At 46.5% G+C, this 26,748-nt stretch overlaps 1 protein-coding gene across 1 annotated transcript in view; it reads left to right on the plus strand.

Moving 5' to 3' along the window:
* Window positions 1–24,862, plus strand: part of LOC138252441 (zinc finger protein 420-like) — a 115,309-nt gene extending 90,447 nt beyond the window's left edge. Inside the window, exon 3 of the mRNA XM_069205738.1 lies at window positions 13,289–24,862. Within this exon, the coding sequence (XP_069061839.1) occupies window positions 13,289–15,633 (2,345 nt within the window). The 3' untranslated portion in view covers window positions 15,634–24,862. The remainder of the gene's footprint in view (window positions 1–13,288) is intronic.
* The last annotated feature ends 1,886 nt before the right edge of the window (window positions 24,863–26,748 follow it).

The following is a 26,748-nucleotide window of genomic DNA, read 5'->3' on the forward strand; positions in this document are numbered from 1 at the left end:
CTGGGCATCCCAGGGCATATTTTTGCTTTGACAAGGGCTCAGGCCAAAAAGCAAAAAGGACAGGGAAGCTTGGATCCTGGAACAATGGACCAAGTGCTCCCTAAAGCTAGGGCTAGTAGAAGCAAACCACTTCCTACTATCCCTCCCTCTACAGTGGATTCTACTTCTGAGGAAGAAGAATTCCCTCCCTGTGCAGAACCTACACCAGAGGAGCTGGAAGCAGACACTGCTGAGCTTTTGGGTGAAGGGGGGCCTGCCAGAGAGGAGCTGAGTGTGGCACAGCAAACCTGTCCCACATTAGAGGGTCTCAGACAGCAAGCTGTCAAACAGGCTAATGGGGATGTCAGTGACTCACACAGAGTTTACTGGGAGGACAACCTCTTGTACACTGAGCATAGGGATCCTAAACCTGGAGCTGCCAGGAGATTAGTGATCCCTCAGGAGTACAGAAAGTTCCTCCTAACACTGGCACATGACATTCCCTTAGCTGGGCACCTGGGTCAAATGAAAACTTGGGACAGATTGGTACCACTGTTTCATTGGCCTAGGATGTCTGAGGACACAAAAGAATTTTGTAAGTCCTGTGAAACCTGTCAAGCCAGTGGCAAGACAGGTGGCACTCCAAAGGCACCCCTTATCCCACTGCCTGTGGTTGGGGTTCCCTTTGAAAGGGTAGGGGTTGACATAGTTGGCCCCCTTGACCCTCCTACTGCTTCAGGCAATAGGTTTATCTTGGTGGTAGTGGACCATGCCACAAGATATCCTGAAGCTATTCCTTTAAGGACCACTACAGCTCCTGCAGTGGCAAAGGCCCTCCTGGGAATATTTTCCAGGGTGGGCTTCCCAAAGGAAGTAGTATCAGACAGGGGAAGCAATTTCATGTCTGCATACTTAAAGGCCATGTGGAAGGAGTGTGGTGTAACTTACAAGTTCACAACACCCTATCATCCACAAACAAATGGACTGGTGGAGAGATTTAATAAAACTCTCAAAGGCATGATTATGGGACTCCCTGAAAAACTCCGCAGGAGATGGGATATCCTTCTACCATGCCTCCTTTTTGCCTACAGGGAGGTACCCCAGAAAGGAGTGGGCTTCAGCCCCTTTGAACTTCTTTTTGGACACCCTGTTAGGGGTCCACTCACACTTGTAAAGGAGGGTTGGGAACAACCTTTAAAAGCTCCTAAGCAGGATATTGTGGATTATGTACTTGGCCTCAGATCAAGGATGGCTGAGTACATGAAAAAGGCCAGTAAAAACCTTCAGGCCAGCCAAGAGCTCCAGAAGCAATGGCATGATCAGAAGGCTGTTTTGGTTCAGTATCAACCAGGGCAGAAAGTGTGGGTCTTGGAGCCTGTGGCCTCAAGAGCACTCCAAGATAAATGGAGTGGACCCCACACAATTGTTGAAAAGAAGGGGGAAGTCACCTACTTGGTTGACTTAGGCACTGCCAGGAGTCCCCTTAGGGTGCTCCATGTCAACCGCCTGAAACCCTACTATGACAGGGCTGATCTCACCCTGCTCATGGCAACAGATGAGGGACAGGAAGAAGACAGTGATCCTCTACCTGATCTCTTCTCTTCCACAGAACAAGATGCTCTTGTGGAAGGTGTAGTTTTGGCTGATTGTCTTACTGCTGAGCAGAAAGATAATTGCATAAATCTCCTAGGACAATTTTCTGAACTCTTCTCCATTGTGCCAGGCACCACTTCTTGGTGTGAGCACACTATAGATACTGGAGACAGTTTACCTGTCAAAAGTAAGATCTATAGGCAGCCTGACCATGTCAGGGACTGCATAAAGCAAGAAGTTCAGAAGATGTTGGAACTAGGAGTGGTTGAGCACTCTGACAGTCCATGGGCTTCTCCTGTGGTACTGGTACCAAAACCCAATTCTAAAGATGGAAAGAAGGAAATGAGGTTTTGTGTAGACTATAGAGGTCTCAACTTGGTAACCAAAACTGATGCTCACCCTATACCCAGGGCAGATGAGCTAATAGATACACTGGCATCTGCCAAGTATCTAAGCACTTTTGATTTGACTGCAGGGTATTGGCAGATCAAAATGTCAGAAGATGCGAAACCTAAGACTGCATTTTCTACCATTGGAGGACATTACCAGTTTACTGTAATGCCTTTTGGTTTGAAAAATGCACCTGCCACTTTTCAGAGGTTGGTGAACACAGTCCTGCAAGGGCTGGAAGCTTTCAGTGCAGCATATTTGGATGATATAGCTGTCTTTAGCTCCAGCTGGGATGATCACCTGGTCCACCTATGGAAAGTTTTGGAGGCCCTGCAAAAGGCAGGCCTCACTATCAAGGCTTCAAAGTGCCAGATAGGGCAGGGTAAGGTGGTTTATCTGGGACACCTTGTTGGTGGGGAACAGATTGCACCACTTCAGGGGAAAATCCAAACTATTATTGATTGGGTTCCCCCTACCACTCAGACTCAGGTGAGAGCCTTCCTAGGCCTCACTGGGTATTACAGGAGGTTCATTAAGAACTATGGCTCCATTGCAGCCCCTCTTAATGACCTCACATCCAAGAAAATGCCTAAAAAGGTATTATGGACAGCAAACTGTCAGAAAGCTTTTGAGGAGCTGAAGCAGGCCATGTGCTCTGCACCTGTCCTGAAAAGCCCTTGTTACTCTAAAAAATTCTATGTCCAGACTGATGCATCTGAATTAGGAGTAGGGGCAGTCCTATCACAACTTAATTCTCAGGGCCAGGATCAACCTGTTGCTTTTATTAGTAGAAGGTTGACCCCTAGAGAAAAGCGTTGGTCTGCCATTGAGAGGGAGGCCTTTGCTGTGGTCTGGGCTCTGAAGAAGTTGAGGCCATACCTGTTTGGCACTCACTTCATTGTTCAGACAGACCACAAACCTCTACTTTGGCTAAAACAAATGAAAGGTGAAAATCCTAAATTGTTGAGGTGGTCCATATCCCTACAGGGAATGGACTATACAGTGGAACATAGACCTGGGAGTAGCCACTCCAATGCAGATGGACTCTCCAGATATTTCCACTTAGACAATGAAGACTCATCAGGTAATGGCTAGTCTTATTGTCCTTCGTTTGGGGGGGGGTTGTGTAGGAAAGTACCATCTTGCCTGGCATGTTACCCCCATTTTTCACTGTATATATGTTGTTTTAGTTGTATGTGTCACTGGGACCCTGGTAACCCAGGGCCCCAGTGCTCATAAGTGTGCCTGAATGTGTTACCTGTGTAGTGACTAACTGTCTCACTGAGGCTCTGCTAATCAGAACCTCAGTGGTTATGCTCTCTCATTTCTTTCCAAATTGTCACTGACAGGCTAGTGACCATTTTTACCAATTTACATTGGCTTACTGGAACACCCTTATAATTCCCTAGTATATGGTACTGAGGTACCCAGGGTATTGGGGTTCCAGGAGATCCCTATGGGCTGCAGCATTTCTTTTGCCACCCATAGGGAGCTCTGACAATTCTTACACAGGCCTGCCACTGCAGCCTGAGTGAAATAACGTCCACGTTATTTCACAGCCATTTTACACTGCACTTAAGTAACTTATAAGTCACCTATATGTCTAACCTTTACCTGGTAAAGGTTAGGTGCAAAGTTACTTAGTGTGAGGGCACCCTGGCACTAGCCAAGGTGCCCCCACATTGTTCAGAGCCAATTCACTGAACTTTGTGAGTGCGGGGACACCATTACACGCGTGCACTACATATAGGTCACTACCTATATGTAGCTTCACCATGGTAACTCCGAATATGGCCATGTAACATGTCTATGATCATGGAATTGCCCCCTCTATGCCATCTTGGCATTATTGGTACAATTCCATGATCCCAGTGGTCTGTAGCACAGACCCTGGTACTGCCAGACTGCCCTTCCTGGGGTTTCTCTGCAGCTGCTGCTGCTGCCAACCCCTCAGACAGGCAGCTGCCCTCCTGGGGTCCAGCCAGGCCTGGCCCAGGATGGCAGAACAAAGAACTTCCTCTGAGAGAGGGTGTGACACCCTCTCCCTTTGGAAAATGGTGTGAAGGCAGGGGAGGAGTAGCCTCCTCCAGCCTCTGGAAATGCTTTGTTGGGCACAGAGGTGCCCAATTCTGCATAAGCCAGTCTACACCGGTTCAGGGACCCCTTAGCCCCTGCTCTGGCGCGAAACTGGACAAAGGAAAGGGGAGTGACCACTCCCCTGACCTGCACCTCCCCTGGGAGGTGTCCAGAGCTCCTCCAGTGTGCTCCAGACCTCTGCCATCTTGGAAACAGAGGTGCTGCTGGCACACTGGACTGCTCTGAGTGGCCAGTGCCACCAGGTGACGTCAGAGACTCCTGCTGATAGGCTCCTTCAGGTGTTAGTAGCCTTTCCTCTCTCCTAGGTAGCCAAACCCTCTTTTCTGGCTATTTAGGGTCTCTGTCTCTGGGGAAACTTTAGATAACGAATGCATGAGCTCAGCCGAGTTCCTCTGCATCTCCCTCTTCACCTTCTGATAAGGAATCGACCGCTGACCGCGCTGGAAGCCTGCAAACCTGCAACATAGTAGCAAAGACGACTACTGCAACTCTGTAACGCTGATCCTGCCGCCTTCTCGACTGTTTTCCTGCTTGTGCATGCTGTGGGGGTAGTCTGCCTCCTCTCTGCACCAGAAGCTCCGAAGAAATCTCCCGTGGGTCGACGGAATCTTCCCCCTGCAACCGCAGGCACCAAAAAGCTGCATCTCCGGTCCCTTGGGTCTCCTCTCAGCACGACGAGCGAGGTCCCTCGAATCCAGCGACACCGTCCAAGTGACTCCCACAGTCCAGTGACTCTTCAGCCCGAGTTTGGTGGAGGTAAGTCCTTGCCTCACCTCGCTGGGCTGCATTGCTGGGAACCGCGACTTTGCAAGCTTCTCCGGCCCCTGTGCACTTCCGGCGGAAATCCTGTGTGCACAGCCAAGCCTGGGTCCACGGCACTCTAACCTGCATTGCACGACTTTCTAAGTTGGTCTCCGGCGACGTGGGACTCCTTTGTGCAACTTCGGCGAGCACCGTTTCACGCATCCTCGTAGTGCCTGTTTCTGGCACTTCTCCGGGTGCTACCTGCTTCAGTGAGGGCTCTTTGTCTTGCTCGACGTCCCCTCTCTCTGCAGGTCCAATTTGCGACCTTCTGGTCCCTCCTGGGCCCCAGCAGCGTCCAAAAACGCCAAACGCACGATTTGCGTGTAGCAAGGCTTGTTGGCGTCCATCCGGCGGGAAAACACTTCTGCACGACTCTCCAAGGCGTGGGGGATCCATCCTCCAAAGGGGAAGTCTCTAGCCCTTGTCGTTCCTGCAGTATTCACAGTTCTTCAGCCTAGAAAGAGCTTCTTTGCACCAACCGCTGGCATTTCTTGGGCATCTGCCCATCTCCGAGCTGCTTGGGACTTTTGGACTTGGTCCCCTTGTTCCACAGGTACCCTCAGTCAGGAATCCATCGTTGTTGCATTGCTGATTTGTGTTTTCCTTGCATTTTCCCTCTAACACGACTATTTTGTCCTTAGGGGAACTTTGGTGCACTTTGCACTCACTTTTCAGGGTCTTGGGGAGGGTTATTTTTCTAACTCTCACTATTTTCTAATAGTCCCAGCGACCCTCTACAAGGTCACATAGGTTTGGGGTCCATTCGTGGTTCACATTCCACTTTTGGAGTATATGGTTTGTGTTGCCCCTATCCCTATGTTTCCCCATTGCATCCTATTGTAACTATACATTGTTTGCACTGTTTTCTAAGACTATACTGCATATTTTTGCTATTGTGTATATATATCTTGTGTATATTTCCTATCCTCTCACTGAGGGTACACTCTAAGATACTTTGGCATATTGTCATAAAAATAAAGTACCTTTATTTTTAGTATAACTGTGTATTGTGTTTTCCTATGATATTGTGCATATGACACTGAGTGGTACTGTAGTAGCTTCACACGTCTCCTAGTTCAGCCTAAGCTGCTCTGCTAAGCTACCATTATCTATCAGCCTAAGCTGCTAGACACCCTATACACTAATAAGGGATAACTGGGCCTGGTGCAAGGTGCAAGTACCCCTTGGTACTCACTACAAGCCAGTCCAGCCTCCTACAGTGACCAAAAAGGAGTTCAAATGGGCTGTAGTCCACTCCCTTCTGGGGTACCTTTTTGTAAGAAAAAAAGGAGGTGTGGCAGTAGGACATCCCATCTCCTTAGATTTTCAGATAGTCCCATGATCATACCTTTGAGAGTTTTATTAAACCTCTCAACCAATCCATTTGTATGCAGACATAAAGTTACTTTCCCCGTCTGATACCACCTCTTTGGGGAAGCCCACCCTGGAAAATATTCTGAGGACGGCCTTTGCCACTGCAGGAGCTGTAGTGGTCCTTAGAGGGGTGGCTTCTGGATATCTAGTGGCATGGTCCACTACCCCCAAGATAACTCTATTGCCACAAGCAGTAGGAGGGACAAGGGGGCCAACTATGTCAACCCCAATCCTCTTAAAGAGCGCCACAACCACAGGCAAGGGGATCACAGGGCCTTTGAGGTGCCACAAGTATTACTACTGGCTTGGCAAGTGACGCCTGACATATGAGGCCAGTGAAAGAGAGGGACCATTCGGTCCCAGGTCTTGCTTTGCCCCAAATATCCAGCAAGGGGAATGTCATGTGCCAGTGTTAGGAGGAATTCCCTTAACTGCAAGGGAATGACCAGTCTCCTGGTAGCATCACGTTTTGGGTCCCTTGCCTCTGTATAAAGGAGATTGTTCTCCCAATACACCTCACCTTGTGAGAGTAACTGACATCCCCTGCTTCTTGTTTGACAGATTGCTGTCTCAAACCCTCTAGTGTGGGACAGGTCTGGTGTGCCACACTCAATTCCTCCCTGGCCCTCCTGCACCCAAAAGCTCAGCTGTGTCAGCTTGGAGCTCCTGTGGTGTAGGTTCAGGAGCGGGAAGGATAATGCATAAGAGTTTACCCTTTCTACCCCTAGTTTTTTGGGAGCACTTGGTCCATTGTTCAGGATCCAAGTTTCCCTGTCCTCTTTGCTTCTTGGCCTGGGCCCTCGTGAGAGCAAAGATGTGCTCAGGAATGCCCAGCATTGCTGCATGAGCCTCCAATTCAACTTTAGCCCAAACTTAAGACTCCAAATCATTGCCCAGTAGACATTCTACTGGTAGGTCAGTGGATACCAAAACTTTCTTTGCACCAATAAACCTCCCCCCACCCTAGCTGAGATTCAAAACAGCCATGGGGTGGCTAACAGTGTTATTATGGGCGTCTGTCACTTGGTACTGATGACCAAGTAGGTGTTGCTCAGGGGCAACCAGTTTGTCCATCACCATTGTGACACAGGTATCTGTGTCCCTGTAGGCCTCAACCTTAACACCATTAATCAGGGGTAGCTGCTTGTACTTATCCAATGACCCCCACTACATTACCCAAAGTGAACCCTGCTACACCCTTGGACTGTTTTTTTTGTGTGTGTGTTTTTCCCACCAGGTTTGGTGTTCCTCTTGGGACAAGTGGGGTCACTTGCCCAGTGGCCTTTGTTCTTACACAGGTAACACCAAGGCTTTTTCTGTTGGTTGGAAACTTATTTGTGCCCTCCCCCAGAGGATTTTTGTGGGCCTGATGCAGACTCTGACTTTTTGTCTTTGTCCCCACCTTTGTCATGTGACTTGCCATCCTTCTTCTTGTCCTTGTCACCCCCTGTAGGAGCTTGTCTGCTCACTCTTGTTCTGACATACTTGTCTGCTTTCTTTCCCAATTCTTGGAGAGAGGTCAGATATCAGTCTACCAAGTACTGGTGCAGCAAGTCAGGCGCACAATTGTTATGAATATGCTCTCTCAAAATCAGATTATAAAGAACCTCATAGTCTGACACTTTCTGCCAGGTAACGAACCTTCTAAAGCCTTCATTGAACAGTCTACAAAGTCTATCCAATCTTGTGAAGACTCTTTTCTGGTTTCTCTGAACCTAATTCTGTATTGTTCAGTGGTTAAGCCAAATCCATCCAAGAGTGCTGTCTTCAAAACATTGTAATTATCTGAATCTTTCTCCCTGACAGTGAAGAGTCTATCTCTCCCCTTGCCAGAAAAGTACAACCGCAGAATAGCAGCCCACTGTGCCTGAGGGACCCCTGCACTTTACAAGCCCTCTCAAGTGCAGCAAACCACTTGGAGATGTTATCCCCCTCCTTGTAAGGGGGAACAATTCTGTGCAAGTTCCTGGAATAAAAGGTATTCTCCCTAACACCATAAGATCTGAAACTGCTGCTACTGCCACCATGGGGAACTAACCCCAACCCCTGCCTTTCCCTTTCCACAGCGAAGGCCTCCCTATTTAGGGCCAGCTGTTGCTGCTGCAGCCTCAGTCTAGCCTCCTCCAATCTCAGCTTTCTGAGCTCCCTGTCTATGGAGTCCTCACCTGGATTGGATGTGTGGGACCCCTCAGAAACTGAGGTGACATGGGAATGTGCATAGGCAGATCTTTTCCTACCTTTGGTAACTCTAGTGACCTGACCTCTAGGTGTGAAGGGAGCTCTACCTGTATGTGAACCCCTCCCACTGCCAGCTACACTAGAAGGTTTGCTAGGGGGGAAGATTCTGTGAAGGACCCTCCCCTGAATCCTCAGGCTGCTCCCCTGATTCTAAAGGGTTAGAATCCCCCTCCCTCCCCTCCTTCTGGTTACCAGACTGTTCTTGGTCATCCTGGAGAAGGAGACTCAAAAGGAATTTCTTGTTAGGGCTCTTCCCTACCTCTAGGCTTCTCTCTGAGCAAAGTCCTCTTAGAACTTTGAAAGTCATGTTCTCATAGGGAGTTCCCATGACTCCAGGGGTGGCCTCAGAGGAAGACATAGTGTAGTCAGTTAGAGTTAAGTGAAAGGAAAGAAAAAGTCCTACTTTACCTAACTCTTAGTCTTTTTTAGAAAGAAAGTAAAATAACTCGATCCTACACTATGTATAGTTTTGTATAGCTCTAGGTATAGAGTACACTTTCCTGCGGAAAGCACTGAGTACTTATCCCACCGCTGCACCATCAATGTAGGAGGCTGGCCTGGTTTGTAGTGGGTACCTAACACCTTGTACCAGGTCCAGTTATCCCTTATTAGTGAAATGTAGGCAGTGTCTAGAACCCAGGATCTCTAGGGGTAGCTGTAGCTGAGCAGCCAAGACTTATCTAGGAGGCATGAAAAGCTCCTGCAATGCCACTGTAGTCCTACAGTACTTAACACATGAAAGAAAATACTCAGTGTTACAAAAATAAAGGTACTTTATTTTTAGTGACACAATGCCAAAAATACCGTAGAGACTATACTCCATTAGGAGGTAAGTAATATACCCAGTATAAACACTAGAATGCAAAAAGAGCTGTAAAAACAGTCAGAAAAAAGTGCAAATAGTGAAAATCACAATAGGTTGCAATGGGCCTAGGGGAACACAAACCATATACCAAAATAGTAAATGCGAAAGTTGGTTTCCTGCGTAGGCAAGTGTAGTGTGAGGAGGGGCGCTGGGAGTGTAAGAAAACACCAGAGATAAGTAATAGAACCCACCCCAGAGCCCAGGAATGCAGGAGCAAATCACAGTAAGTTTCCTAGAACACACAAGAAGTCATGATAGAAGATTATGCAAGAACCAGAAGAGACTGCAGGACACCAACAACGGATTCCTGGACCTGAAAACCTGTGAAAGAAGGGGACCCAGTCCAAGAAGCACTGAAGAGTCCGGGGAGAACAGGAGCCCCTGCTAACCCAGATGAAGTTGCAAAAGAAGAACCACCGGTGAGAAGACAAAGTCAGTATTGCACCCAAGAAGACCGATGCAGGTTCCTCGTTAGTGCAGAAGATGTCCCACACAGGATGGATATTGCAGTCTGGTTTGGGTAGTTGGATTCCTCCAACAAGCCTTGGCACACGCAAAACTCGTCATTAGTGGAAAATGGCCCTCCCCAGGACCAGGAGGGACCTGGTGGCCTCTACCCAAGGGACGGGGGGGAGCAGAGGGGGCTCTCAGCAACTCAGAGCCCTCAGAAGAACAGGCAGCGTGCACAGGAGTCCCACAGCACTGGAAAAAAGAAGGTGCAAATGGAGGCCCACGCAGCACTACTTTAGGGTGGAACACAGACCTGGGGTGGACCACGTCAGTGCTGACTGTCTATCTAGGTTCTTCCGCCTTAGCGAGGAGAACTCTCAAGGGGTTGGGTAGCTCTCCCCAATTTCAGCCGCAGGGGTGGAGGGGGGGCACGTGTTAGACTTGGCATTGTTAGGGTGGTCTTACCCCCAAACATTTTGCCTTTCCCTCATGTTTTTGCTACTGTATCTTTTTGTTGGCCTTATGACTCCGAGCACTTCACCACTGCTAACCAGTGCTAAAGCGTTTCACCTCTAAAACAAGGTCAAATTGGTATCCTCACAACTGACATATTTAATTTACCTGTAAGTCCCTTGGAAGGTGGTAAGTCATACACCCAGCACCTGTAAATTAAATGCTACTAGTGGGCCTACAGCACTGATTGTGCCTCCCCTCTTGAGTAGTCCTGTAAACCTGACTCAGGCCTGCCGCTGCAGAACCTACTTGCGCAGCTCCACTGCCACCTCGACTTGGCATTCAAAAGCCCTTGCCAAGTCTTACACTGCCCTTTTCCTTACATCTAAGTTACCCCTAAAGTACTCCCTAGGGCATAGGGCAGGGTGCCATGTAAGTAGAAAGGCAGGACATGTACCTCTCCATTTCCTTGTCCTGGTAATGAAAAATCCCTCAAGTGCTTTTTCATTATTGTGAGGCCCACCCCTCGCAGGCCAGCATTAGGAACCTTAAGGTACCACTGGAATGGTAATAATAAATCCTCTTTACTGGTAAGGCTGGATTTATTACTACTAGTCTAGAAATGCCACTTTTAGAAAGTGGACATTTCTGTACACTCACTTCCCTCTGAGCCGACAGGCTCCCTCCAAACCCGTCTGGCTTGGGTGGAGTGACATTTCCACTTGCGCATTCCCTTCAGACACCCTCAACATAGGACACTCAGCCATATCTGCATTAATATGTATAATGATGGGTCTTCCTGGGGAAGGGCTGGGGAGGGTCACACACTTACTCCTCAAAGGGTAAGGGCTGGGGTCCACATAACAGAGCTGATTACTTCCCACTGGCTGTCTGGAGCTGAGGCTGACTTGAAAAGAGGACCTGCGCACGTCACAAGTCTCCTTTGTTAATCATCCCCCACATCAAAGGCACATCTCTGTATAAGGAGTGGGTCCCTTGACACACTAGGCAGAACACTTCCTGACCCCAAAAACTATGCTAGAGTGAAGAGTGCTGAGCACCAGAATTGCTAACCTACCAGACCTGACAGTTCCCTGCTGTGCTGCCCAGTTCCTGCCGACCTCTGCCCTGCACACTGAAAGGCTTTATCCCAGCAACATTAGAGTGTCTCCAGGGCTTGCCCTGCTTTCCTCAAAGGGCTCTGCTTAACCAGGCAGGGAGCAGCCCCGACTGACCATTGCCAGGAGGCTGCTGGCGCCCACTCCTGTAAATCATGACATCTTCCAATTGCCGCTGGCTCCCCCCACCCCCTCATCCTCCCCCCTGCACAAAGGGGCATCACTTGGAATGGGGAGCCCCTCAACAGGGACCACAACTATAAGAGAGCACACCACTCCGCTGCAACACGTTCCCCTGCTGCTCCAGAGGAGGGCACTCGCCCAGGATCGGACTTCCACTGGGGCATTCCCATCCAGCTGCCCATGCTGTCAGAGGCAAAGCACCTCTAACTCCTCTGATGCCCCGTCCAGGATCGGACTCCCGCTGGGGCACTTCTCTGATGCCCCGTCCAGCATCGGACTCCCGCTGGGGACTCCTCTGATGCCCCGTCTAGGATCGGACTCCCGCTGGGGCATTCCCATCCGGCTGCTCAAGCTGTCAGAGGCAAAGCACCTCTAACTCCTCTGATGCCCCTCCAGGATCGTACTCCCATTGGGGCATTCCCATCTGGCTGCTCAAGCTGTCAGAGGCAAAGCACCTCTAACTCCTCTGATGCCCCGTCCAGGATCGGACTCCCGCTGGGGCATTCCCATTTGGCTGCTCAAGCTGTCAGAGGCAAAGCACCTCTAACTCCTCTGATGCCCCGTCCAGGATCGGACTTCCACTGGGGCACTCCTCTGATGCCCTGATCGGACTCCCACTGGGGCACTTCTCTGATGCCCCGTCCAGGGGCACTTCTCTGATGCCCCGTCCAGGATCGCACTCCCACTGGGGACTCCTCTGATGCCCCATCCAGGATCTGATGCCCCGTCCAGGATCGGACTCCCACTGGGGCATTCCCATCCGGCTGCCCAAGCTGTCAGAGGCAAAGCACCTCTAACTCCTCTGATGTCCCGTCCTAAATAGGACTCAAGTCAGAGGAGCTTGCACCTGGGCTCCAGGCTGAACACCAGAGGCAAAGTGCCCCCTCCTTCCTCAGCTGTGGTCCCGCTCCTTCCACGGCACCGGACGGGAAGCTGGGCTGCCTCGATGCTGCAGTCCCCGGCTGCTCACCTGTTGAGAGCGCAGCCAGAAGGATCACCTTATTTATCCGAAGTGACCCGCTCTCACATTCCGTCCCCTCTCGTTCCAGGTTGCACAGGATGCCCAAAAATCCATAAATTCTCATTGCGGTGCATATCCCGGAGCACTGCTGCCTAGACTCTTACCACTTCCGATTACTTGAGGTACTGACAGATTGAAGTATTATCACACCGCATATTACTGAATGTATTATCACCGTTTTTGCATATACATGAGAAGAGTGAATTAACATAAAAGCGCCTATTGCTAAATGAATTATCATTGTTTTTGCATGTAACTGAGAATATAAAGATTCTAATTATTTTCTTATAAATCTGTGTGGAGTCCTTTTCGTGGTGTGTACGTGGGGTCACTGTGGGGCTAAATCGCACAAATACTTTACACTGCCTTCTAAGTTAAGCCTGCCTGCTCCGCGCCAAGCTACCAGAAGGTGAGCACAGGTTAATTCAAGTTGTGTTTCTGATTTACTCTGACTAGACTGGTGTCCTCTGCTTGTCTGAGGTGCCTACCCTAGCTAACCAGAAATCAATTTCTAACATGTTCTGGCAAGAGTATATTGTCTGCCGAAACAGTTAACATTTGTATTCTGCATCAGCTGAAAGTTCTTCTCTCTTGTCACAGTTGTCTGTCTGTAAAATGCTCTATCTTGAATACTTTAGTAAGTGTTGAACTTTTAATTTGATTATTGTGTTTAAAACCTCCGTTTGTTAATATTCCACGTCTCATTCGTTTTTGCTCTGACAGATATTGCGCCTGTACAAGCACATATTCCCGAACCCTGCACTGGACTAGGAACAACATTCACAGAAGAAAACAACTTGTTAGGATCGCATAGCAAGTCCTGCAAAACACTAAAGAAGCTGGAAGCAGGAAACAATCTACACAATCTGTATCTCTTCCCTGAATGTGGACAAAGTGAGAACAAGTCAGCCGCCTTTACTGATCAACAAATGGCGAACACAGAAGAGAAAGCAGGCATGTGTTTAGATTCTGTGGAACCTTTCAACATGAACTCTGCTCTTGATACAAATAAAAAAACATACACCGATGACAAACACAACTTAAATACACAAAACCTGAATGAAGAATTCCAAACATATAGTAAGTGCGGATCCATATTCCACAGTAGCTCAACCTTAGCTAAACAGTTACGCTCAGAAACACATCCATTTACATTGAAGAGCGACCAAACCCTTCGAAGTCCGAGTAAACCTAGACAAATTAAAGTACGCCTGTGCAGAAAGGCTAAGGATACTAGCTCTTCTTTGTCCTACTATCGTGTTCACCAAAGCACAGATGCCAGAGAGAGACCTTACGAGTGTATGGAATGTGGGAAGCGCTTCAATAGGAAAGATGGTCTGCGTACTCACCAAAGAGTGCATACGGGAGAGGAGAGAAAGAGGCCTCATTCATGCAGCGAGTGTGGGAAAGGGTTTTCTTCATTATCAGAACTCATCAAACACCATAGGATACACACGGGAGAGAAGCCCTTTTCATGTGACACATGTGGGAAGAATTTCACACAGTCGTCACACCTGACTGTACATAGGCGAATACATACGGGGGAGGAGCCCTATGCTTGTAGTTTGTGTGGCAAAAGTTTCAAACTTGCATCACATTTAAAAAGCCACAGTGTAATTCACACAGGAGAGAAACCTAAAAAATGTGATGAGTGTGGAAAGAGTTTTCGTGACACATCAGGCTTAAAAATTCACATGCGCATTCACACAGGAGAAAAACCATTTCATTGCATCGAATGTGGGAGGAGCTTCTGCCATTCTACAACCTTGACATCTCATATGAGAACACACACAGGAGAAAAACCATATGAATGCAGTGAGTGTGGGAAGTGCTTCAGCCGTCTGGATGGCTTGAACATTCACGAACGAACACACACTGGAGAAAAACCATACACATGTGGTGACTGTGGAAGGAGCTTCAGCTTCCCAGGAAGTTTAGTGAACCACAGAAGAATACATACAGGAGAGAAATCTTACAAATGTGGTAAGTGCGGGAAATGTTTCAGGAACTCATCAGGACTCTGGAAACACCAAAGACTGCACACAGGAGAGAAGCCGTATTCCTGTAATCAATGCCTAAAGAGATTCAGTAGTAAAGCAAAACTGCAATTACACAGGACTGTGCATTGTGACGATAAGCCCTATTCATGTAATGAATGTAACAAGAGATTTAAACATCCTTCACACGTGAGAGAGCATCACAAAAGACATATAGGACTAAAACCATATGTATGTATTGAATGTGAAAAAAGGTTTGCTACACAGTCAGCTCTGACAATACATGAGAGATCACACACTGGAGAAAAACCATATACCTGTGCTGAATGTGGGAGATCCTTCAGTCAGTCAGGGAACATGATGAACCATCAGAGGACACACTTTGGAGAAAAAACATTTACATGTAGTGAATGTGGGAAGTGTTTTGGCCAGTTAGGAAATTTAAAATTACACCAGAGACTACACACAGATGAGAAGCCTTATTCCTGCACGGTGTGTGGACATAATTTCAGACTGTTGGGACATTTAAAAATTCATCAACGAATTCACACAGGTATAAAACCCTACATGTGTAAGAGTTGTGGAAAGAGTTTTGCTCACTCTGGAAGCTTGCTTGTGCACAAAAGAATTCACACTGGAGAAAAACCGTGTAGATGTAGTGAATGCGGCAAGATGTTCAGAACCACAAGTGCCTTGAAATCACATCTAAAGCTGCACACAGGTGAGAAACCTCACAAGTGTATTGAATGTGGGAAGAGCTTCAAGGAATCTCAGGGCTTGAAGATTCACCAGAGAACACATACAGGAGAAAAACCTTATGAATGTAATATTTGCGGCAAGCGATTCACTGACTCTGGGACCCTCTCCACACACCAACGAATACACACTGGTGAGAAGCCCTATGTATGCAGTGAATGTGGAAAGGGATTTATTGCCTCTATATACCTAACCAGGCATCAGCGAGTACACACTGGAGAGAGACCCTATGAGTGCACTGACTGCGGAATGAGATTTTCTCACTCAGTGACTATGAATAAACATAAACAAAGAAAACATGGAAATCGGAAATAAACTTGAAGCGGGGTGTAGAGATGGTGATGACCGTCCAGTGGACATCAAAAGGTTTAACTCAACACCTTGCTTCTTGCAATGTTAAATCATTTTATTTTGATAAAACGTCACATAAGAATTAACACAGTTTCCAAGAGTTCCCAATTCTGGCAAATGTGAGTGCTAAGGCATATGAAGCTAGTGATTTTCCAAGAATCCAAGTGTTCGGTAAGCACTAACCTGTTAATCTGCATCCAGGACAGGGGCCAGGCTGATATCCACACTTCCTCAACATCATAACAACCATGCAAAAGATATTTATGCTGCTCAGCAGGAGACCCGGGGAGAGGGTAATGAGAAAAGAGTGACAGAAGAAGATACAGAGGATATATTCACTCCGTCTGGTCTTACAGCAGGGCCCAACCTACGATGGAGAAACGTTGATACCAGCAACAAGAAGAAACTATTTTAGTATCTTATCATCTGAAATCAACATTCTCTTTACCTAAAATAACACAATGGGGCCTATTTAAAAGCCCCTTGCGCCACGGGATTGCCACTTTTGCGACGCTCTGGTGGCTCTGTGCCCTGCTCCATATACACAAGGCAGCGCTAAGCCACTTAACACGTCCTTGTAAACATAGACCGCCGGGCGCCGTTTTCTGCGGGAAAGGGATGTGAAGTGGGAGTTGCTGTGGGTGTGCCCATGCAACAACGTATTGCTCTTTGACAGTGTCCCAGATTTACAAGGAAACATAAATCTGAGGCGGCTCTAAAAACTGACGTTTTCCCAGGGGTGGCATTGGAACGGCGCAAAGAGGAGAAATGCTTTTATTTATCCTCGTTTTTTGCTCTTTCTGTGTGTGCTGCATTGCACACAAAGAGCAAAACGCCATTAATGATTGTTTTTGTACATGACGGTTTCCCTTCCCTGCACAGAAGCAACCGCCCCGCAACGCAGGCATCTCTGCACCGTGGTGTGTTGGCGCTAGGCAGCCGATTTAGCGCAGGCGCTTGGGAAAACGCATGGATGCACTGGATTCTGGTAGATATGGCGCATCCCGGATTTTTGGAAATCATGCAGCTTGGCGCAGCAAAATAGCTTGCAGCATTGTGCCGCATGATTTCTGCATAATTCGTCTATGGTTGGTTCAAATTCTGTGACACCCTAGAGCTGAAATGGAAATGACACCTTTGTGACACATGTATAAAATAATCTGAACTCTGATGCCTGCTGTTACATGTACCGTAAAGGTGTGGGATTGTCCTTGGGTTTTTCCACCTCTGTCAGGCCTGTGTTTAACCTCCAGGCTTAGGTTTCTCTTGCGCGGGTTATGCATTGAAAAGCGGTGTATTATGCATTTGTCGTGAAGGTACTTATTGTAAACGCCTTGAATTTGTGCAGAAACCTATTCGCAGCCTCCAGTCATTGACAGCTTGGTTTCTGAATCCTAAAGTCAGAGGATTAGGCCAACAGACCTTTGCTTTTCATATACAGGTTCTGCTCTAAGTAATACCCGACCAACACAGTTAAAGCTAACTGCTGGTCATTTAGGAAAGCACTTAAAACGTGTCTTTCTCTTCTTGGGCGGCCTGGTTGTGCGGCAGCACTATCAGCGCAGAACTTCATATTTATGATAAACACACACATAATGAAACAAACAAAAGTGTTTCTTTGTAGGCAACTACCTTCAGTGATTGGTAAATCAACTGTATGATGTAAATGACTCTCAATGTGACCCGTTCATCAGCCATAACATAATAAACACACATTGGTAGTGAGCCTCGCCTTACAATATACATTCACTTCCCTACCCCTGGCAATACCGTAATACTGATTGTGACTCAAAACTAATGACCAAAGTCATCACAAGGTGAGGATTCCTCTCGTGCAACAATAGCTGCAGGAGAGTTTGTAATCCTGAGAAACGATGACTCCAGTAGTAGCGAGCAAATCGAAGTCTAAATACCTTACTGTAGTGTTATCTCAGAATACTTTCAGTATCCAACAATCTTTAAAACTCTGGATGAAAGCAGGATGAGCTCCAATCTCCTGGCAGCAAGGTCCTGGGAGCAGCAATTACGTGTCTTGTTTCCCCAGCTAGGAGTACTATGAATCCAAGAGAGCCATCATTACTGCACATCCCTTGGTGGTCTGTGACGTATTCTGTCTTGAGTCCAGGTGTCCATGCAGCCACAGCGCAAGCATTGCGGCTGCAAAGCCTCGCACCAGGTGGCATCTTCTTGCAAAAATGTTTGATTCCTCAGATATTGTTCAACACATTTATTTGGTTGTTCTATTTGTCTTTTCCATTTGAGGATGATAACTAGAAGACTCACAAACTTCAACATCTAATTATTTATATAACAGGCCAGAATTTTGAGTTGAATTGAGATATTGAATGTCATGATCCAAGAAGAACAATAATTGGTCTTAAAAGGCCCATGTTTTCACAGTAGAACCAAATATCTAAAATAACTGCTGGTGTTATTTGAGTCATTCCAGGATGCCCAGCAGTCTTAGAGATTTAGGACCGTATGTTTGTAACCTTTTTGTGGTCACAAAGGGTCTGGTTCACAAAGTCGGCTGCATGCAACCAAAATAAGACCTTTTCTAATGTACAAATTGTGAAATGGAATCACAGTTTAGGCTGGCAAGCAAAAGGCATGTTGCGGCGTCCCTTCCAAATACCAAACCAAATAGGTATGTATTAATATTTTGCAACCGAAATCTGGTCCAAAAGATTAACACTTTACCGACAACAAACATGTAGTAAACCATTCGCAAATGTGAAGGGGCCCCAGAGGACCATTTCCCCCATGAGAACGTTGAAAGCAATGTTTAAGAGTAGGCATGTAAGTTACATTTTTCTTTTCTTTTTATAAAAAACCCATCCCATTTTTCTTTTAAAAAAAAAAACAGGCTGCATTTAAAATATATATATATATATATATATATATATATATATATATATATATATATTTAAAAACAGTCACAGACATGGTGGTCTGCATTAACAGACGTAGTGGTCTGCTGATATCCCTGTGCTGCTGCAGGTCACTGGGGGGCATTCTGTCGCTCCGCTTTGGCGCTACACTGCCCAGGAAGTGATGAGCGGAGCCACATTCAGGTGACACCTGTGTATTGACATCAGTTTCTCATCTTCTCCCTTTGTGTGCCCTCAGATGTGGAGTGTGAACTGTTGTTGGTAACAGTGTGCTGAATACTAACTTGAGACCTTTCTAAATGTTGAAAGGAGGCCACATCACAGACTGGAGAGGTGGAAGGGCAGTGAGCAATCTAAAGTTAGCGTATCCACCAGAGGCAACTGTACTGAAGGTAAGGAATTGTTCTTCTGATTGATGCTTCCAACTACAGGTTCCTCACCTTAGGATAGATACCAAAGAGTTCCTCCTCAAGGTGGGTCTCTGGAGTGTCCTCGGACCAAAAAGTCTTGGTTAGCCAAGTGGGTAAGGTGACCTTCCAATCGAACCTGGGTTCCAAGGCAGTCTGGCTTTGTGAACCTATGCACACCAATGCTGCAGATGCCTGGCACAGGGACGTCTCATACCAATGCACTGGGAGCAGCCTCAGCCCTGTTGGAATGGGATTTCAGATCTTCAGAGCGCTACTTCTTGGACAGTGCATTTAAACGCATAGGACTCTCCACTTAGATAAGCCTGGTTTGCCTAGCCTTTCCCTGCTTTATTAGGCGTAGGACTCTCCACCTAGACAAGCCCTCTTCTGCATAGCCTACCCCTGCTTTATTCCAGAGAACCCCACAAAAAGCTGACCAGCCCCTCAGTGATCCTGGTACAATTTATTGAAAATCCGAAAGCCCTTTTGTGGTCTAACCAACAGAGCCTCTCCTCCTTTTTCAGGGCTGATGTAGAGTGCTAGTAGAGTGATGGATTGCCAAACGTGGAAGGGAGTCACAATTTTCAATAAGAAGACTGCCCTGGTCCACAGCGCAAGTTTGTCAGAGAAAAAGGTGGTGAAGGTCAGTTGCACTGAAAGTGCCTGTACTTCACTCGTGTGATGAGCGGACTTATTTGAAATGAGGAAGACGGTCTTTGAGGTCAATAAACACAACAAATAGCTTGAATGGAGTACACTTGAGTAATGTCAAGACCATGTTAAGGTCCCACTGTGACATCACAAATGGCATAGGCGGAAACATCATATTTTTAATAAACTCCACCCCAGCTGGTGATTTGAACAAGGATTGTTTTGTCTGGTAAGCGTAGAAAGGGCTGATAGCCTTATATAGTGCCCACTGTCTTGATGGGCTAAAGAAAAAACAAAAGGATGTCCAACAGTTTTGCCTGTAAGGGTCAGTGTTGTGAGCACCACACCAGGTTACACAGTTGTCTCAGCGCCATGCATTAATAGATTTTGTGGTGGGATGTCTGGCTGCAAGGATGACATCCACCATGTTAGGAAACTGAACGCCTTCCATTACTGTTGCTCAGGCATCATACATATAGGTGTAAATTGTTTGAAGGTGGAGGACCCTGCCTTGTTGCTCAGACAGGAGATCCTCATGAAAAGCAGCCTGATTAGTGGACAAATGCTGTTGGCCAAACGTTTTGGATACCACTCTCTCTTGACCCAATCCAAGGCCACTAAGAAGACTTGGACCCAGTAGTTTCTGATCGTCAGAAGTTGGGCAAAAGAAGCATAGGTGGGAGAGGGTACACAAGTCCCTTGTTGCATTCCAGCTGAAATGCATCACCTAACATGTACTGTTGAGGAAATTCTAACATGAATATTTGTTGCCATTGCACATTCTCAACAGTGGTGAAAATATCCACCTCAGGATACACTGTTGCCCATGATCCGCCAGTTGATGCAAGCTCAGTTCATCCTCTCTGGCATTCAGGGCCCCCACCAGGTGATCGATGATCAGGAAGATGCCCTGGTGCTCTAATCACCACTAGAGATGTCACTTCACCCTCCTTGTTGCAGTACCACTGTACCAGCCTCCCCATGATAGACAGCAGAAAGGCCTCAGAGCCACACAAATGGCCAAGAACCCCCATCCCATCGCCCAGGTCCAAAGCGGACAGAACCGGGCCAATATGAGCATTTTGAATTTGTCATCCCACAAGAAGGCATTCAAGGATTGAAAGTCCAAGATAGGCCTGAGGCCCCAGTCCTTGTTTAGGATGAATAAATAGTAAAGCCCATGCCTTATTCTGAGCCCAGTACTTGATCAGTGGCACCCTTGGAGAACAACAGGTGTACCTCATGCCTCAGGATGGACAGATGCTCCTTCTAAATTCATTCAGGTGTTGGAGTGATGGCAGGTACGAGCGAGAGACATGCAGGGCATAGTTTCTTTTAAACAATTCTTAAGAGCCCTCTGTTGAATGTGGGGGTCGCCAAACCAGGGGGCAATGTTGGATCTCATCTCCCACCTTCTTTCAAGGGGCGAGACTCCTAAAACGGTGTCCATTAGGAAGGCCTATATGTCGCCGGAGAACCCTGTGCACCTCACCCAGTCATGTCTATGAAGGATAGCAGTGGTACTGACCACCCTACGCAGACAGTCTGTGGTATCCAGATCTGCGTGGATAGCATACGTGGCTGCGTCCTGCCCATCATGCAAGCCAAAGAGGCCCTAGGATCCTACGGGACCACTGGCGAGATCTCCCTGGACATGTCCCAGAAGGCATGTGTGCAGCGGGCCAGCAGCCACACTGTTTTCACAAACTGCTGTGCCAAACTGGCAGAAGGAATTATGCGTTTGGGAAAATCCTCAATCTTCTTGGCTTCTCTATCCAGGGAAGTGGTTAGAACAGAATTGGGATTCACTGTACCAGTGGGAGTCTCCACAATAGTGCCGGCTCCAGATCTTCCTGCATTGCTGGTTGCATCTGCACTGACTTCAGCATTGCAGGAATCACTGTGGATAACTGGGCCAGAGTGAAGTCTGTACATGCAGTTCTGTGCCAAAAGTAAGCCAGAAACACTTTAACAAATTTTCATTATGGCCGCTTTGAATGCTTTTATTTGCTGCAGGGTCGACAAAGGCTCAGAAAGCAGTGGGTGCTTTGGGACTGCCGATTCTATGGCCAGGGACCTTGAATGAGTGTAACTTAAATTGTGAAGCCTTCAGGCCTTCTCTGAGGAGTCAGAGTTTCAGGATGGGGACAGTCCTGCTTCCTTTCCTGTGCTTCCCTTTGGACTTGGACTCATCAGTGGACCCTGAGCATGAAGCTGAACAGTCGCAGAAGTTGCCCCAGGATTGGGACCTACGCCGGGTCCACAAGTGAGTTGAATTTGCTTGAAGGCTATAACATTGTCTTGTGGTTTGTGACATATAATCTTGATTTCCAATATATTCTCACCTTTGGGTGCATGAGGATGTAGTTATCAAATGAGTTACTGTTGTGTCCCGTGCCCAAGCATAAAAGACACACCTCATGCAGATCCATGACCAACATCTTCTCCCTGCAGACGTGACATGGCGTAAAAGCTGCTTTTTTATGGGGACATCGTTCCTTAGAAAACTATAAACTGATGGAAGTCATTGAAAAACTGAGAAATGTGGGATTGGAGCTCTGGACCTACATCTGAGGGTGCAGAACTGATAGTGTGCGGAGGTATTGCTTATATGTGTCCGTGCTCCATCGCGTCGGAGGTAGTGTGAAGCCAAGGCAGTCGCACCGTCCCACCTAGTGACACGTGGGAGCATTTCTATGAAAAAGTCTCCCAAACTAGTCCGGCTCTAAGGTGAGGAATCTGCACTGGAAGTATCCATCAGAAAACAACAATATGCCTCCCGAGTGTCTAGGAGTGAATGCCCTAGCAGACGTTCAAAACTGTGTGTACACCTCTACTCTGTGGGTGGCTCCTAATAAATAAGCTCTCCATTGTTAAAAACATATTGTAATTGTTAAACGTTCTTGGTCTATAATGATGTCATTTAATTCTGCTGGTCACAACTTCTGGATAAAACAAGCCACAGTGTGCACCTGTTCAAGTTGCATTTCTTTGCGACACAATTGCTCTCATTGCAGGATATGATGTGTGCGTCTCTACAATGAACAGCAGGTCACCATTTGAATATTGCAAAATAGAAGCACAAAAAGTGTTTTTCTTAAACAAAAAAATCTTGATCAGCTTCTTTGACATGTGTGAAAGTAGCTCCTTTGCAAATAATTTTGCTACTGGGTCTGACGATCTGAGAGAAAGAAAATTAATGTATAAACCTTTGTTGCAATTTAGCAAAGCCAAAGAAACCCTGTGCAGAGTTTACAGAAATGAGTGCAGGTCAATGAATTATTGCTGAAACTTTCTTTCCATTAATTTTACTTACCCTTCAGACTGAATATGTACCCCGAAACTTCTACTTAAGTGTATGAGTTACACACTTGCTAAGTTTGGCAAAAAGATGGTAATCTCATCAACTTTGTTTCACTGCCTTAACATGTTGCACATATGTTTCCAGCGAATCTGAGTACATAAAGATATCACCAAGTGCACCATAGAAAATACATTCAAATCCCGTCATAATGTTATCAATAAAAACGGAAAATCACCGGGGGCATTACAGTCCCAAAGGCGTCAGCAGATTCAAACGGACCGAATAAAACACAATTTCGGTTCCTCGCCCTGTGTGACTCTGTGCTGGGTTTGATCTACGAGAACAGATAACAGTGGTCAGAGGTACCTGTTTTCACTGTAACCCTATTGATTGCTCTGCAGTGAATATGTTCTCAACTCACCCCTTTTTTGGGCTTACAAAATATAAGACGGGGCGTGAGAATGTGATGGTGATCGACCCATTAGTTAGATTCTTATCTAGACACAGTTCAAGATATTCTGCCTTGGAGTACATGACTACAGGTATAAATGCCCCAAGTCCCAGAGCAGTCTGGCAGTCCTAACATTTCCCATCAAAAACATCATGAAACTTCTTGCAACAAGATAGTAGTGTGTCATCCTTCCTGGTAATGCCTTGAAGGAAGGTTGTTCTTCAGTTTTCAAACAATGATTCATCCAGTAATCAGAATCCGTTAGTATTGTTCCTGTTGTCAGCGCTATGATTATTGTTCCTGCCACCTTGATGACATTGTCTGATGTTCCTCTCTTCCCGGGTTACTGCAGACCAGGAGAGATATCCTTCGCATGGTTGTCAGTGGGTTCAGGGAAATGTGGTACGGATTCCCATCTTAGTGCAAACCTGACATAAATCTTCATGTGGAGGATTTTTAAGAAACAAAAGTGGTGGTCCTATTTCATCACACCACATAGCAGTACGGCGGAATCCCCTTATGAACCTCTTCGCAACAGAGCACCGAGATCCACCCTACGCCCTGATTGGGTGAACGATCTTCGATCTAGTAAAGGAAGTCAGGTCTGAACAGACCATCTGAACAGCAGCCTCTGTGCAAAGCGAGGTTTGACAAAAGCAATGTGGAAGAAATTGAGGTTCATTTGGTGACTGAGTTTGGAAACCTTACAGAGTAAAAAACAGAAAGTGGGAATGTAAATGAATGTCTACTATTCAAGCGTTGAAGCAGCCAAGGGTCCATCATTACTTTCTGCAAAAGGTTGTGGAGTAAAGGGAGTTTAATAAACTTGACTGAAGAACAAGCAAAGAGCATCCTGAAAGCTAAGGGTGTTCTCAGTACTGAAGCCTCTGATTCTGACATTGCTTGGAGGTTGGATTGCTACCAAAGCACCAGCAGTCGTACACTGCGCGCCGATTCACCTGCTCTTACTGTTTTCGGTTCTCCAGTTTCTACTGGGACCTCTACTACGGATTCACTTCTCTCTGTTTCTGGATTTAGATCTGACGTAGATTCTCATGTACAGGAAAATTCACATCGTCCAGAACATAGTTCTAATGATAATGTTGTTATCAATTGCTAGGAAAGTTTCAATTTCCACAAGGTTTAGAGACTTTTATTTGCACTAAAGTAACTTAGACTTTGTTTTTTTTCTTTTCTTTTGTTTTTGTTTTTTAAAGGGAAAAGTGATGTTATGCGTATATTTATAGTATTTATTGTTAGTCTTAACTATGCGTATAGGTTTACTGTAAATATTCTGTAATGCTTCACTGTCACTTACCTGCTTCTTGTTATTTATTGTAAGATGCCGATGTTCTGCGGTCCGCAACCTGTCTTTTTTGTAGTTGTTCCTGGCGACTGCCTCTTCATGGCAGTTGCTGCGGACTATAAGGAGTCTGCTGTCCTGTGGGCTCCTTTTATCTTGAAGAATAAACCTCATCTAAATCAACATCTTGTGCTAGATATTCCTTTCGTAACACCAGAGGACGGTGGTGATCGAACTGCCACTTCCCACTTATAAGTGCACAAAAAAAGCAAGTCTTAGTCCTACACTCCAGATGTCTCTAAAGTACACCCCCCACAGTGTCCTAACCCTCCTGCAGCATACACTAGTACTTTGGGACCAGGAATGAGTACACTCAGTCAGTCACACCCACCTCAGGCTCTACCACTGGTTTGCGCATTGTGCTAATCTGAGCATGCTTTCTAATGTGTAAGTATTGTTTTTATATTCCATAATACTTTACGTCACACTGAATGTCGTGAGTATTCTAGTACCTCTTCACACTGTATAGAGCACATGAGTGAGATCTGCTTTCTCCTGTATTCCAGTAGCTTGGGATAACTTCCATTTTAGTGGGTGATACATGTGCACAGATTCACACAGTGAGTGGCTGATACATGTACACAGATTCACACAGTGAGTGGTTGATACATGTACACAGATTCACACAGTGAGTGGCTGATACATGTGCACAGATTCACACGGTGAGTGGCTGATACATGTCCACAGATTGAGTGGCTGATACATGTACACAGATTCACACAGTGAGTGGCTGATACATGTCCACAGATTGAGTGGTTGATACATGTGCACAGATTCACACAGTGAGTGGCTGATACATGTGCTCAGATTCACACAGTGAGTGGCTGATACATGTACACAGATTCACACAGCGACTGACTGATACATGTCCACAGATTGAGTGGTTGATACATGTGCACAGATTCACACAGTGAGTGGCTGATACATGTACACAGATTCACACAGTGAGTGGCTGATACATGTCCACAGATTGAGTGGCTGATACATGTACACAGATTCACACAGTGACAGGCTGATACATGTACACAGATTCACACAGTGAGTGGCTGATACATGTGCACAGATTCACACAGTGAGTGGCTGATACATGTGCACAGATTCACACAGTGAGTGGCTGATACATGTACACAGATTCACACAGCGACTGACTGATACATGTACACAGATTCACATAGTGAGTGGCTGATACATATACACAGATTCACACAGTGAGTGGCTGATACATGTACACAGATTCACACAGTGAGTGGTTGATACATGTACACAGATTCACACAGTGAGTGGCTGATACATGTTACAGATTCACACAGTGAGTGGCTGATACATGTACACAGATTCACACAGTGAGTGGCTGATACACAGATTCACACAGTGAGTGGTTGATACATGTACACAGATTCACACAGCGACTGACTGACTGATACATGTACACAGATTCACACAGTGAGTGGTTGATACATGTTACAGATTCACACAATGAGTGGCTGATACATGTAGACAGATTCACACAGTGAGTGGCTGATACATGTACACAGATTCACACAGTGAGTGGCTGATACATGTACACAGATTCACACAGTGAGTGGCTGATACATGTTACAGATTCACAGTGAGTGGCTGATACATGTTACAGATTCACAGTGAGTGGCTGATACATGTACACAGATTCACACAGTGAGTGGCTGATACATGTTACAGATTCACACAGTGAGTGGCTGATACATGTTACAGATTCACACAGTGAGTGGCTGATACATGTGCACAGATTCACACAGTGAGTGGCTGATACATGTACACAGATTCACACAGTGAGTGGCTGATACACAGATTCACACAGTGAGTGGTTGATACATGTGCACAGATTCACACAGTGAGTGGCTGATACATGTACACAGATTCACACAGTGAGTGGCTGATACATGTACACAGATTCACACAGTGACTGGCTGATACATGTTACAGATTCACAGTGAGTAGCTGATACATGTACACAGATTCACACAGTGAGT

The sequence above is a fragment of the Pleurodeles waltl genome, chromosome 1_2 (assembly GCF_031143425.1).
Source record: "Pleurodeles waltl isolate 20211129_DDA chromosome 1_2, aPleWal1.hap1.20221129, whole genome shotgun sequence".
Classification (NCBI taxonomy): Eukaryota; Metazoa; Chordata; class Amphibia; order Caudata; family Salamandridae; genus Pleurodeles; species Pleurodeles waltl.